We start from the raw sequence: 14,997 nt of genomic DNA, 5'->3' as shown, positions 1-14,997 counted from the left end.
TTTCTCCCCCTCTTAAAGGAACCTCAAAACTACGCCGTGGTATTTGAAGTGAAGTGTTGCGAAAGAGCTGTCCCTCGTGACTGCATTGTCCAATGACAGGCCATGTTTATCTGCCTCTGTCTGCAGCTGAATCCATGTGCACGATCTACACGGCAGTACGAAATTTTACAATGACGTCTCCGTATTTTCCGAAGAGGTCTGTTGTTACTCGCAATGGCGCACAAGATCCTGGTTTGTCCCATGCTTTGTCCTGCCTTCGCTCCAAACGGCACAGGATCAAAACTGAGCCTGTGGTCGTGAAGCTGGAGGAGCCAAAAGCGAAAATATCAGGGAAACCACCCTCTTCAGTATCTTCAGGTGATGTTTATATCAGCTCTAACCCCATCAAATCAGATTCTGATGGCAAAGCATTTGAGTGACTAATACTATTATGTTCTCTTTACTCCATCTTATACCGTCATATTCATGTGCAATTACTGTCATACTCATGTGCATATAACTGATGTAAATAAGAGTGTTTACTTTACCACTATTATTAGTATATTTTGTCTTTATTTTTTATTTTTTATATATATTATTAGTATTATTTGTCTCATGCTAGCTATTTTTATTTTATCTTTTTATTTTTTTCCCTCTATTCCTTATTAAGAATATGAGAGGTTCTGTCTATCGGAGTTTTGTTTATAAGAGTTTCTGTTTATAAGAGTTTTTCTATTAAGAGTTTTTTTTAAAGCTTCCTATAAGTTATCTGTTCTTTTCTTCTGTATCTACTTGCGTTGCAACAACGGAATTTCCCCATGTGTGGACAAATAAAGGCTTATCTTAGCTTGATTATATTGTATATTTATAGTTCTTAATAACTATTTAATATCGCTTTTGAACTACTGTGTTCAAGAAATTTCCCTTGTGAGTCAATACAATGTAAGTTCAAATCAACTTAATGTAATGGGCTGGATCCAAAACGGCCAATACCTTTGTTAAATATTGCAAAATAAGCAACAAAGTAATGTTTTTATTTTTATTATCTTTATTTTGTTGTTGCAGAGTGTTGCCCTGAACATCCAACACAAGATGTTCTTCATCCAAAAACAGACATTGAACCTTTGTCCTCAAGCAATCGCAGAAGGAGACAGCTGAAGGTAGAATACGTGAAGGATGAGGATGTTACACAGATGAGAACAGAGCACTGGGAGCCTGCAGAGTGGAAGAAACAACTTGAACACATAAGAGAAATGAGAAGTGGTCGAGACGCACCTGTTGATAACATGGGAGCAGAGAAATGCTATGACCATGATGCCCCTGCACAGGTATGAGCAGTTTTATCATTTACACAAAGTACAGTTATATTCAAATATGGTTTCAATTCTGTTCATCATCCACAGGTAAAACGCTTTCAGGTGTTGGTGTCTCTAATGCTGTCCAGTCAAACCAAAGACCAGGTGACAGCAGGTGCAATGGGGCGACTACGAGCACACGGATGCACTGTGGAAAACGTACTTGGAACTGACGATGAAACGCTTGGAAAACTGATTCATCCAGTCGGGTTTTGGAGGGTAATGTTCTTTGGATTTTTATTTGTGCTTTTATATTTATCAATGAGAACAAATCCTGCATACTTTACGCAAGGGGTCTCCAATTATATTTTCCAGGGGGCCAAATTATATTAAAAGCATAGCCTAAAACGGAGGGTTCCTTCGCATCCATAATCATGTTAAGCTGTAAAATGGTGCATGTTTTATTATAATCTGACGCTTATTCACAGAGAAATTAGCCTTTGAAAGAGTAAATTTAGACGTGCCTAAAGCAAATGTCCAGTTTTGGCCCGCAAGCCACCCCTGCTTTACGCTATTGTATATTTCCTGTCCTGCAGAGGAAAGTAAAGTATCTAAAGCTGACGTCTGCCATGCTGCGAAAGGAGTTTGGCGGGGACATTCCAAACAGCGTTGACGGTTTGGTCCGTTTGCCTGGAGTTGGACCAAAGATGGCCCACCTCGCTATGGACATTGCATGGGACCAGGTGTCTGGCATTGGTAGGAACACACTACATGCAAACAGAAATATATTATGTAGAACGGGCGCACTGGATTCGTAAACGCACTGTCAATGTATGGTCTATTTTCCACAATGAATCCATATTTACGGCGCACTGGATTATAAAACGCACTGGATTGAAGTCGTTTTTTGTGAATATTAAAGGCTTTTAAGTGCGCCTTATAGTGTGGAAAATGGCATTATGGGTATTATTATTTTTTTCCTATAGGGCCACACTGACAGAAGCTTCTCCAACCACCAAACACCATCACACGCACTTATTTGTTCATACAATGTGACACACTAGGCGTTTTCGTGCATAGCAGTGCCAAGATCTAAGTTCCTCACCTATAAGAACTAAGTGGCTGAAAGTGTCTGACTATAGAATTAGAACGTTTAAATATTCAGTCAAGTTGAGTTAATACACTCTTTTTTTTTCCATCACCCTACTTCTTTTGAGCATTGTAAACTTTGTACGTAGAACTGTGATGCACAAAAAGCCCAAACAAACTATGAAATAAACAATAAAACAAGATTATAACACAATTATTCAGTTTTTCAGAATTTGAATTACTACTTACAAATTGTAATTATATTTTTAGAGCTATTGTGACCTGAGTAATTGCTCTTGTGGATCAAAAAAGTTTGTATAAACCTGAGAAGGAATGAAACACATTTGCCAATGTTGTAAAGCTATTTGTGTCATCAACCTTGAGCAGAAGCTTAGAAAGCCTCCAATATGTTGCCCCAGTCCCTAGTCTGTATGGTGTTTTTGTAAACTTTTAATCTTTGTTTTCTGTGGTTGATCTTGTCTCAGGAGTGGACACACATGTGCATCGTATCTCAAATAGATTGGGTTGGCTCAAAAAAACAACCAAGAACCCGGAGGAGACGCGCAAGGCCCTGGAAGAGTGGTTGCCCAGGTAACAGGATGACCACGTCAAGATCAAATCAACCCAACACACTGCAACTGAAAACAGCCGTAATCACATTTGGCTCTGCTCTCTCCATTGGTTTTATTTGGGCAATAATCAATTGCACTTTGAAGGGGGAGAGTTGAATATGATTACCTCTAAATATTATGGTAGTACCAAAAAATACTCATGTAAATACTTTGTGTGGAACTAAACCTGGACAAGATCAGGACTTAACAAGGACTAGAACAACCAAGCCCACATCAGGACTAAAATGAGCACAATTTGAAATGAAATGACGACTAGTAGGTCGTTTTCACATTGCCACTAGTTAGGTTGGCGTAAAGGAGCTCCGAGAACAGTGCGACTGTCCCAGTCATGTCAGACGCATTCTGAAGAGCAGTAAACAAGCGCTCCGGTGGTCCCGGGGCGGCTTCTCCCGCAGTCTGGAGCGGAGCGAGTGTAGTGTGAAAGCAACTGACCTAGGGCTAACCTTGGTGGGTGGGAAGTGATAAGCACATCACTGCGCAGTCTGCGTTAAAGGTTAAAGTACTTTGATAAAAAAAAATGCAGTGTATTTGCCGTTTGCAACCTGCATCTGACGAGGCAAATTGGATCAACTTTGGATCAACCTCTGCGAATTACTCTCACGGTGCGTACAGCACTGGGGAAAGTGAAAGTTAGTGTGTGCGTGCACATTCACGCTGCTCTGTTTGCTTGAAGTGCGTTGTCATGGAGATGTGCGATGCTCAGCTGATCACGTCTCAGTGGTATTTGGAGAGAATGAGGTGCAGCATCATGTAACCAAAAGGCAACCTTAATGTTAAATGTGCTTGTTGTAGGGAGCTGTGGAGTGAGATAAACTGGCTGCTGGTTGGTTTTGGGCAGCAGGTCTGTTTACCGGTCAACCCGCTGTGCTCCGTGTGTCTGAACCAGCACAATTGTCCCTCTGCGCACAAAGCATCCCCAGTGAAGAGACCCAAATCCGGATCTCCACGCATGCTCAGCCCGGCCTCCCACAAAACAAAAACTCAACCCGGTAAAGTTGAGCCTTCACCTCCTGATGCCCCTTTTTTACCAAAGGAGCACAATAATAATAATGAAAAAGAAAGTAAATCTAAAAAATTAACTTTACCATTGAGTCATACCTCTAGTTGATTGATTAATTTAAGAATGGCAAATATTTTTATATTGTAAGCGTTTTATATTCTTTTACAAAATAAAAACTAAAATAACTAGGCATGTGTTTTCTTTATTTCCTTGTTCTATCACAAATCAGTAGATGTTGTGTAATTAGTGGCATATACGGTCTGCATTAGGTGTGCCAGTTCGTGTACAACTTCTGTCTGTTTGCTTAATGCCACCAGTCACACCAGGATATGGATAAACAGTTCTAGTCCAAGTATTACTAGTAAAACCTGTTATTATAAAGTACTTAACCTGGAGATATTCTGCTAAATCATATTATGCTAAATTCAAAGTAGTATTTTGTTTAATTCCTGCATGTTTGAGTTATCAATCCTGTATTGTCCTACAATTTAGTGCAAAGAAAAATCCTATTTTACCACATTCCTGTACTTGGTTGTGAATATTTAAAAAATGAAGACTGAATGACAAAATAATGAAGACTGAATGACAAAATAAAAACATGTAAATCTGCTGCTTGTTACAGTGAAACATCACTATGAAGAGGTGGGGTTTATCAGTTCTGCAGTTTTGAACAGGAAGTCAATGGACCGGCTTCTATTATTTGACATTTTTGTATCAATGTTCCAGTTTTTACAGTAAAATGATGATCTATGTATGTTATAGCTCTATACTATAGTACACAAAAAACATGGCATGTCTCCTTTAACATGTTTGTTTTGTTTTTTCCTCACCTCTAGACCTACAGATATACATCATAATTCATGACTTCATAAACCAGTCAAAACGTACAAGTACATAAAAAGTCAAAGGTGTCTATGCAGCACCCATATTTAGTTGCAGTCCTGTTCCCACCGAATGTTTTGTCCTCTATACCTGGTTTAAATATCAAAAGCACACACCCAGAGTAACTTGTCCTAAATTCCTCGAGCAGCTCCCATGGGCTGCAGCCTATGTCACCACACTTAAGAGCCTACCATGCATCTTTGACGCAACTGTCCACTTATTGGTCGGCTGTGAGAAGAGAGGTAATAGAGCGAGGATAAGGAGGACTTCCGCGCAGTCACAGTCACCTCATGGGACTCACTGTCACAGTCTCACTGACAAAGGATAGAACATTTGACGACTTTATGAAGACATGTTTTTTTAAGTCTCTTTGCTGTATTTTGGCTCACAGTGTGTTTTCCACCGCAGAGCGTTGTGGTAAAGTCTGCGCAAAATTGACGCGCTTCTGTTGTTGACGACTCTTCACTCATTTCTCGCACCGTGTCGGATTTGCGGACTCAAACATACGCCTGGCATTGCGAATGAGGTGTTACGCGCCAGGAAAGGCTTCTTAATCTCTGATCTCTGGGATTATTCCACCAATTGACGCGATTCAGCCTCTGTCTGTAACTTTTGGCCACAGTTTTACGCACACTTGAACCACTTTGGTGCGCGCTAAAGCTCGCACGTGCATAGACTTTTACAATGGATTAAACTCATTTTTAAAATTTTACACAACGTCTTGATCCATGTGTCGTGGAGACTTTTTCGATTATTTAATTGCTACCATGCACTCACATCATGCTAAATAATGATGATTGTGTTCCATTGGATTAACAGATTTTATACGGTTCTGCGACCAAGCACCTATTTATTCCTTTGAGACACTTCTGACCTGTTTCTATCTATTCCCGGGCGATGGAGGGCGAGTTGAGCCCGAGGCTCTGTTACCTCACTAAAGGAAAGCGCGGATATGGCTTTCACTTGCACGGGGAGAGGAAGAAAGGCGGACAGCTCATCCGGAATGTGGAGCCAGGTTCCTGCGCTGACTTGGCTGGACTTAAAGCAGGAGACAGAGTGGTGGAGGTCAATGGAGAAAATGTGGAAAACGCAACGCACAATGAAGTGAGTGAAATAAATATATACATATATATTTGGTTGTAGGTAGGAAACTACTAAAGTGCAATACATAAAACATAAACAATAAGTGTATACCAGTCCAACAACTTTTCCTTCGCCTGAGGAGAAGGAGGGGGGCCCAAATGGGTCAGTGTTAGTCTTGTGTAATCGGAATCACTGTAAGTCTCTGTCTCTGTCATGTGCAGGCCATACTGGGCGGACATGATGACATTGGGACATTTTTAAAAGTAGTCCATGTGATTTAGAAATGAACTATTGTCAATAGTTGAAAAGATCCATATTCAAAAAGCTTCAGATTAGCATTTGCATCTGTCAACATACAGTTAATCACGTCCTAGGTAAGCATATATTTAACAAGTATAACAACAGGTAAACAGCAATAAACAATATTTGTGGATTTGGGAATGCAGCAATTGTGTGGCACACCACTCAATTTAACTATTTTGATGTTATTTGAAAATGTCTAGTCCTTAACATGTTATTTTTTCAAAGGTGGTGGACAAAATCCGGGAGGTGGACTTCCGCACGCGACTGCTGGTGGTGGACAGAGAAACTGATGACTTCCTCCACAGACGCGGCTTGGCTTGCACTGAGGATCTGGCCATTGAAATGGGCACTCTGTCCCCCCGTCCCTCTCCTGCCCCCACCCCCAGCTCCTCACCCATCCCACCCATCCTTCTGAGGGAGATCAGAGTGAGGTCCCCAAAAACATACCGCTCATACACCTTGTCCTCAGACCACCCCCTCACCATCTCCCACTCTCCCACTCCTACGATCACTGGTGGGAAGTCTTCAAGAAACTCTTTGGCTTCAAGCATCACCACAGAAACAGAGGTGAGCTGCACAGTCGGAGTGGGGCAGGTTCCAGTGACTGGAGAGGTCAGGGCTTATCTGGATTTGGCTTATAAACCAGTTGACTGTCTGTTGCCAGTTTTAAGGTTGTATGACTTAAACCACCAGCAAAATATTTGCAATAAACAAGGTAGATAAAAGGTAGGAGACATTTTCTCAACACATATTCCAGTCTCCTCTGTCAAATAGCTGGCAAAAATCACAGTAATTAGTGTTTTAGAGACTTTCTCGCAGTCTTAAGTTTCCTTCAAATCTTTCACACAAGACTTAGACCCATTGTTTCACAGTTTATTAAAGGTGAGTGTGTGAGCATCCTGAATACAGTACGCATTGTTTCTAAGGGGCCTGTCTGTGTGATAATACCTGACAAACTCGGGTAAAGCTCTGCAGGTGCGGTACACTGATCGTGTTTCCTGCCTTGTCACAAAGTACTGTTTTGTCAAATTGTATGACTATTTCAGATCCCTACTGAGATAAGATCTTGTTTTTCAGTCTATGGAAAATAGGGGCAAGAGATGGAAATCCAAGAACAGCATTCTTTCTTTCCCATGTGGATATAATATATACCTCTGAAGCAGCAAGCATAACTTTATCCAATCACTTTTCATGTTTAGTATTTTTAAGAATATTCTTATGGCTCTTAGGACATTGTACTGGGAGTCATAGGTTGAGCAATAACGATACTTAATTGTTGTTTAATTGTGACTCTGCAATAGTGTAAATGTTACAAATGATAAAGATAATACAAGTTATAGATAATCGTTCTCACTAAACTTCTGAACTTCTCACTATGGGAATCTTCTGACCTCTGACATCCAAATGTTGCAGTTTCAAAGTCAGAACCAAAGAGAAGATGCAGCAAAACAAACTTCATGACCAGACCATGTATAACACTAAGCATCAGCAGCAACTGGAAAAAAACAAGAATTGTGTTATGATAATGAGCACATGTTTAGGTTAAAAACAAAGGGCTCCAGAATCTTTTGAAACAGCAGCTCACGTCAGCCTCTCGTCTGTTTGGTTCAGGTCACAGTAAATACAGGCTGTCTCCAGACTGGCCAGCACTGCGCTCACATTTCTTTGGCATAAATGTCAGTCAAAATTTCATAACATGAAATCTTTTGCACGAATTATTTTATTCAGTGATGTGTTGAAATCTTCCTCTTTCAATTCAGTTAGCAGCAGCAGCTCTACTCCGTGCTCCTAAGGGAGCGCCCAGCCACCCGGCGGAGGAAACTCATTTCGACCGCTTGTATCCGCTATCTTATCCTTTTGGTCATTACCCAAAGCTCATGACCATAGGTGAGGGTAGGAACGTAGATTGACTGGTAAATCGAGAGCTTTGCCTTTCGACTCAGCTCCTTCTTTACCACAACAGTCCGATGCAGCGACTGCATCACTGCAGCTGCTGCACCGATCCGCCTGTCAATCTCACGCTCCATCCTTCCCTCACTCGTGAACAAGACCCCGAGATACTTGAACTCCTCCACTTGGGGAAAGGACTCCCCACCCACCTGGAGAGGGCAAGCCACCTTTTTCTTGTCGAGAACCATGGCCTCGGATTTGGAGGTGCTGATTCTCATCCCAGCCGCTTCACACTCGGCTGCAAACCGTCCCAGTGCATGTTGCAGGTCCGGGTTTGATGAAGCCATCAGGACAACATCGTCTGCAAACAGCAGAGATGAGATGTGGTCCCCAAACCGGACACCCTCCGACCCCCGACTGCGCCTAGAAATTCTGTCCATAAAAACTATGAACAGAACCGGTGACAAAGGGCAGCCCTGGCTGATGCACTGGGAACAGATCTGACTTACTGCCGGCAATGCGAACACAGCTCCTGCTCCGGTCATACAGGGACCGGACAGCCCTGAGCAAAGGGCCCCGGGCCCCGTATTCTCGGAGCACCCCCCAAAGGACACCCCGAGGGACATGGTCGAAAGCCTTCTCCAGATCCACAAAGCACATGTGGACTGGTTGGGCAAACTCCCATGAACCTCTCCAGTACCCTGGAATAGACCTTACCGGGGAGTGTGATCCCTCTGTAGTTGGAACACTGAACAAAGGGACCACCACCCCGGTCTGCCAGTCCAGAGGCACGGTCCCCGACCGCCACGCCATGTTGCAGAGACGTGTCAGCCAAGACACTCCTACAACATCCAGAGACTTTAGGTACTCAGGGCGGATCTCATCCACCCCCGGAGCCTTGCCACTGAGGAGTTTGCCAACAACCTCAGTGACTTCAGCTTGGGTGATGGAGTCCCCGGTCTCTCCTTCCTCTTCGGAAGACGTGACGGTGGGATAAAGGAGATCCTCAAAGTATTCCTTCCACCGTTCTACGACATCCCCAGTCGAGGTCAGCAAGTCTCCACCGAAGGCGAAGGGACGCGACCCTCTCGTCCACCGGGGTGAACTCCAACACGTGGCGGCTGAGCTGAGGGGCTATAAGCAAGCCCACACCAGCCCGCCGCCTCTCCCCGCGGGCAACACCAGAGAAGTGGTGGAGCTTCCAGCCCCTCTCGAGGAGATGGGTTCCAGAGCCCAAACTGTGCGTGGAGGTGAGGCCGACTATATCTAGTCGATATCGCTCAACCTCCTGCACAAGCTCAGGCTCTTTCCCCCCCAGCGAGGTGACATTCCATATCCCCAGAGTTAGTCACTGTGTCCAGAGATTGAAAGACCCGGCCACCAGGCGCTCACCGTCGAGCACCCACCCCAGACCTGGCTCCAGGATGGGGCCCCAGTGACGCCAATCCGGGCGACGTAACTGGCCTTGTTGTTTTGTGCTTCATAATGGGCTTCTGAACCGCTCTTTGTCTGACCCGTCATGTAGGACCTGTTTACCTTGGGGGACCCTACCAGGGGCTTGAAGCCCCCGACAACATAGCTCCTGGGATCATTCGGGCGCTCAAACCCCTCCACCACGTTAAGGTGTTGGTTCAAGGAAGGAAATTTATGTCTTTGAAATAATTCCCCCAAATGGACAAAGGTTGTACTACAGGAACGCTTTCAACATGTTACTAGCAAATTTAGTCTTAACAAAAATAAACTGATTTGTGTTGTTATGGCACCATATTTACATACTGATTTAGTCTTGATTTTTACATTGGATAATCTACTTGATGCAGCTCTTCCTTTTCTGGGCATTGCCATTAAATATACTCACACATGTACTATATATATACACACACTGAAGAAGGAAGGGTAACAACCCTTTTTTATTTAGACTAAACGTGGGAGTGCATCAAAGCGTCCTAATAAAAAAATCAGGTGCTCATCAAGGACGAATGGAAACATTTAATGCGATTAAAAAAAGGTTACGGAGGGTGACGATACGTTTTGGTGTCCGGCTTTCTAATTAAGAGCTTTTAATTTGTAATCAGAGTGCATTTGACCCTCATTTGAAACATTGGACATATTTCACTCGAAGGTACACTCGAAGTGACATTTAAAATTAAACCTTTTTTATTGGTGGTGCTTGGACAAAATAAGATGAATTGGGTGTCAAGAGTGGGGAGGACAATCAGCAAATTGTTGGGATTCGAGCTCTCGATGCACAGAACATAGCATACGTCCTGCGACCAATCCCCAAGGCCAGTGGTTCCCAAACTTTTTGAAACTGTACTCTGAGACTTTGGATGATCCATCGCATTTGCCCTGCTCCAACATTAATGCATTCAACAATACATTTATATTTAAAAAGATCCAAGCAATAATTTTAAGACAACATGCAATTTTCTATTTCTCTAAAATCTCACACAACCCACACAGTTTAGGAACCACTGCCCAAGGCCGCAGTGCAGCACATATTTTCAGCACATGCTTCTGTGTCTTTGTACATACATTTAGTTTACATTACCACATTATTTGTATGCAGTTTCCTCTGGACATTTATTTGGGTCTGCTTACTTTGTTGTATAATATTTATTATTTATTATGACATATTTAATAAGGAACGAAAAAATAAAAATGAAAATAGTGAGGTATAACTTTAACAGAACTAACATAAAAACAGTTCTAGACATGTTCAAACTAAAAATGTCCAATTGTCACTGCTTCATCCATTCCATTTCTATTTTCTCACACAGCACTGTCTATTGTTTTTTACATGATTAAAAAGGTCTCGGATTAGTAGGGCAAAAATGAACAGATTTATCCTTATCCTTTAACACTAGCTTTTTGGCTACATGTTGCTGGATTCGCTACATTTATTATCTTCCAGTTTCCACTGCAAATAATCAGTTATTTACAGTTGGACATTGGACAACCTTCTTGACACTGGGCTGTGACTCCCTAATGACAGAAGGGCAACACGTATTTTCTCCAACAACTGGTCATTTGGGTATTTTTTTGTTATTTCACCTTTATAAGCATGCATTTGCTTATCGATGTATCAGAATCAGAATCAGAAAGAGTTTATTGCCATTGTCAATGAACAGAATTCACAAACATAGGAACTTGTCTTGGTGATTCGGTGCAACATAACATGAACAATGAATAAGAGAAACAGTTTAAATTTGCTATGGGATGAAAATAACAATAAGCTATAAGATAAAAAAAAAATAAGAAAAGAAAAAATAGGCTTAATATGTACACAAATTTACAGTTGAGCTTGTAGCTTATATTGTCAAAATATTTTTATAATTTTGATATGCTGATAGTAATTTAAGTCTCTCTTCTACATGTGCGACAGAAGGGGTACACCACCAATTCCTTTTCTTCTACCCGACTACTTCTGTATTTTTTGTGGACTAAACATGATGTATTTTGTTTGCTCAGTTGCAGGTGGCGCCTTCGCCCGAGCCGACCACCAATCTCCTGCCTCGTCTGTGTCACCTGCTGAAGGGTGACAATGGCTACGGCTTCCATCTTCATAGCTATAAGAAGAGGGCGGGACAGTTTGTGCGATTAGTAGACCCTGGCTCTCCAGCCGAACAAGCAGACATCCGGCCTGGAGACAGGATAGTAGAGGTACACTCAAATGTACACATTCTACACTTGACATTTGAGACTTGGAGCGATTAGTTAAGATAAATTGATATGAAGAAGAAAAAATCTAGTGCATTTGATAGTAACGGTCAAATGGGGATTTGTATTAAATCAGGATTTAATTATTTGAGAACTGATGAGAACAAGAAGATCAGGGATTGGGCCAAAGGTGTCTCTATTTAAATCACTGTGAATTTGTTTTTTTTTTAAGTACGAAAGGTGAATGGTGGTTTAGTAAATAGAGAATTAAGGAAATCATTTATGGTTTGTTTTTTGATGGGAGCATGTGGCACTGTGGGATAAAAAAAACAAGCTTCTAACTTATTTTATCAATCAATTAAAGAGAAGAGCATTTCAGTTTGCGGTTCTACCAAAAATTAAAAAACACGCTCAATCAAATAAGGGCAAATTTCGATGTAGGTCTATGAATACAATCAAAAAATCATGCAGTCATATTGAGAGCGTTGTGTTTTCTCTTTCTCAGGTTAATGGATTGAACGTTGATGGGCTCAAACACTCGGAGGTGGTGGCTTTTATCCGCGCTGGAGGCGACGAAGTGCAGCTCCTTGTGGTTGATCCTAAGACTGACGAGTTTTTCCAGCGACTGGGAATCACACCCACGACCTGCCATGTCAAAGGTCAGTCAAACGCAGACGCCAATATTGTGTTTTTAAATACCAATACATCTATCACAACTTTAATTGCTGACAACAGATATTTTCTATATCACTCATGTGTAAGTAACAAATGACCTCAAGACACAATTTGAAAATGAACCTATTTGACAGACTTTGGACTAAACAACACACTGTATGTTGGGCGACCTATGCTATGAACGTTTTTGGAGGTCCTGTGCCGCTATGCTGTGTTTTTCGTTTTCTGTTTTGTTTCAAATATTGAAAATAGAGCAACTACATTGTGCAATGGAGTGTCAATTCAAGTTTTATTAGTAGCAAGCCAAGCCAACAGAAATCGTTGAAAGCTTGCTAATTTACTTCTCTCAGCAATTCATCAGCTACATAAATGTGTTAATTATTTGTGTCAAGATAAATGTATTCTTTAAATTACATGTATTTAATGTACACCTTTTGCAGACATTTTTGTGGACGAAGCTTCCACTGAAAGCATCCCCCCAACACCGTCTCCAACCATCGAACGCACACCGTCACACTCTTCAATCATAAACGTCACACTAACAGACGGATCCATCAGTCCCAAATCCTCTCCTCGAGCCAACGGCAGCACCGCGTCCCAGTCGTCCCGAAGCTCCACCACACAGTCCGAGATCAGCAGCTCCGATATGAGCATTCAGGTACAGCGCGAAAAGGCGTATGCACGGTAAAATAACAAAGACACAAAGGAACAAATGTGATATTGTGTTGCAGGTCCCAGATGAGGATGACAGGTGTGTGCTAGACCCTTTCATAGATGGCAGCCTGCGATGTGTGCCCCAAAGTCGTAAGAAGAGCGCACCTCCGATGGGCTGGAGGGAGAAGAAAGAAATGTTCAATAACTTTTGAATCCACAAAACTCAATGGTATGGACATATAAAATACCTACTTTGAAGTAGGACAGAATGATCTGGAAACTGCGTCAAATCATGAGATGGGTTTAAGTTATTTGAGAAACGCTCAGCTGAAAAACAAGGGCTGAAACTGGCTTTTGATGAACTACAGTGTTGCTCTTGTTGAGTTACTTGGGTGAGGGACAAATAGGCCATGCACTTTCCCTCTTGTGTGTCTGCTACAGTATCTGCAGCAATGCAAGCATTTATCAGCTTTGTAATGCTAGTTTTGGTGAAAAATGTCAGTGGTTCTGTGTTTGTGTACATTATCATCAGAGCTATATTTGTGAGGTAGTTTTTAGAATTTACATTGGCCAGTGCATCACCATAATAATTCAATCTAAATGAAGGATGTAAAGATGAAAATTATGTCTGAACTCTAAACTAATGAAAAAAGTAATATTGTTAAAAGGTGTTTTTCTCGTAATTAAGCTTCAAACAATATGAAATAAACTATAATGCCATACAAGGTGTTTGTTATTATATTGAGCTCCTCCCTACAAATGAGGACAACAGTAAATCTGTTGGGACGTGGACAAACAAAAGGCAGAATAAGGACAAGTACTGGAGACAAACAGGAAAAGCCAGCTCATGTCCTTCAGATGAAGTTGCTCGACTCCTGTGTCCTAAATTTTACACTCCAAACAATGAGGACCTTCTCACAGTGTCAATATCAGATACACAGATATGAATATAAGGCTGGTCTCAGTTCCTACATCAATCTGTGTTGGACGCATGAGGGGAGGAAGTGCTCAAAAACTCTTCTCTTCTTACTCAGAGTAAAAACTGAAACAGATCCAGTATCATTACAACTAATCTAGCATGTTACATAACATGTTCTTCACTAAAATGTACAGAAGAAACTTCTTTAAATTTACTTTTACTACTTTTATTAAAATATACACTTTGTATCTAGTTCCATCCCACCACTAGCTGGCCTTTTATAGCCCATATTGTGATGGAAAATAAAAGATGGCATCCCATGTAAGTGAAGCTTGTAATTGCAGTCTGATTTTGAATCAGATAGACGCTGCACTGGGATTTAAAGGGGAATTTGTGACCAGCCACTGAACCCCATTGTCTCCTGCCGGTCCCAAAGCAGCAAAGGAGGCCAAAGATATGTCTAAAAAGAGGCTTTGATGCAATCAAGCTGGAATTCTTGTCCTAGATAAACACTATTCATTCACATGGGATATCAACAGCACATGTTGAGGCTTCAGTTATTGTTACTATACTTTAGATCTAATTAAAAAAAAAAAAACTCGAACAGTGTGGATGCCATATGCACTTGCATAATTTTCATATTGGCTGAATTATTTGTAAGAGTTTATTTTCTGATCAATAACAATAAATTATAAAAGGCTCTTACTGTTTTAAAGGTACAACAAACACAACTGACCCAGTGTTGCAGAGCCTTAACCTGCAGATAGAGATGTTTCATGGGCTGCACTAGCACGGAGTCATAATTGGCTGCAGGTGCTGGGCTTTAGGTATTGGATTGAATTCTAGGCGTATAAACTTTGTGATTTGAGAATCATCACGAGAACAAAACATAAAATTACCATGTAAATTTGGAAATCGTGTCCAATGTATATTTGA

The 14,997-nt window shown here is 41.5% G+C and overlaps 2 protein-coding genes across 3 annotated transcripts; both read left to right on the top strand.

The window, feature by feature from the left end:
• The first annotated feature begins 57 nt into the window (after positions 1-57).
• Positions 58-4,118, top strand: nthl1 (nth-like DNA glycosylase 1). 2 transcript variants are annotated; one of them, XM_072462285.1, is made up of 6 exons: positions 58-357; positions 1,045-1,307; positions 1,383-1,553; positions 1,871-2,030; positions 2,849-2,954; positions 3,788-4,118. In XM_072462285.1, the coding sequence occupies exons 1-6, from the start codon at positions 93-95 to the stop codon at positions 4,101-4,103; spliced, it is 1,281 nt and encodes a 426-aa protein (XP_072318386.1). In that variant the 5' UTR covers positions 58-92; the 3' UTR covers positions 4,104-4,118. The 2 variants fall into 2 exon arrangements, with proteins under 2 accessions (XP_072318386.1, XP_072318385.1); XM_072462284.1 differs by having other exon boundaries at positions 58-362; positions 1,047-1,307.
• Positions 4,119-5,236: 1,118 nt separating this feature from the next.
• On the top strand, positions 5,237-14,215 carry nherf2 (NHERF family PDZ scaffold protein 2). The gene is made up of 6 exons (XM_072463367.1): positions 5,237-5,981; positions 6,489-6,830; positions 11,625-11,816; positions 12,319-12,472; positions 12,929-13,146; positions 13,220-14,215. The coding sequence occupies exons 1-6, from the start codon at positions 5,775-5,777 to the stop codon at positions 13,352-13,354; spliced, it is 1,248 nt and encodes a 415-aa protein (XP_072319468.1). The 5' UTR covers positions 5,237-5,774; the 3' UTR covers positions 13,355-14,215.
• The last annotated feature ends 782 nt before the right edge of the window (positions 14,216-14,997 follow it).

The sequence above is a fragment of the Eucyclogobius newberryi genome, unplaced genomic scaffold, assembly GCF_026437365.1.
Source record: "Eucyclogobius newberryi isolate DKJ021-1_F unplaced genomic scaffold, fEucNew1.0.hap1 SCAF_4, whole genome shotgun sequence".
Lineage (NCBI taxonomy): Eukaryota > Metazoa > Chordata > Actinopteri > Gobiiformes > Gobiidae > Eucyclogobius > Eucyclogobius newberryi.
Note: the sequence above shows the minus strand (reverse complement) of the source record. Positions and strands in the feature narration are given on the sequence as shown.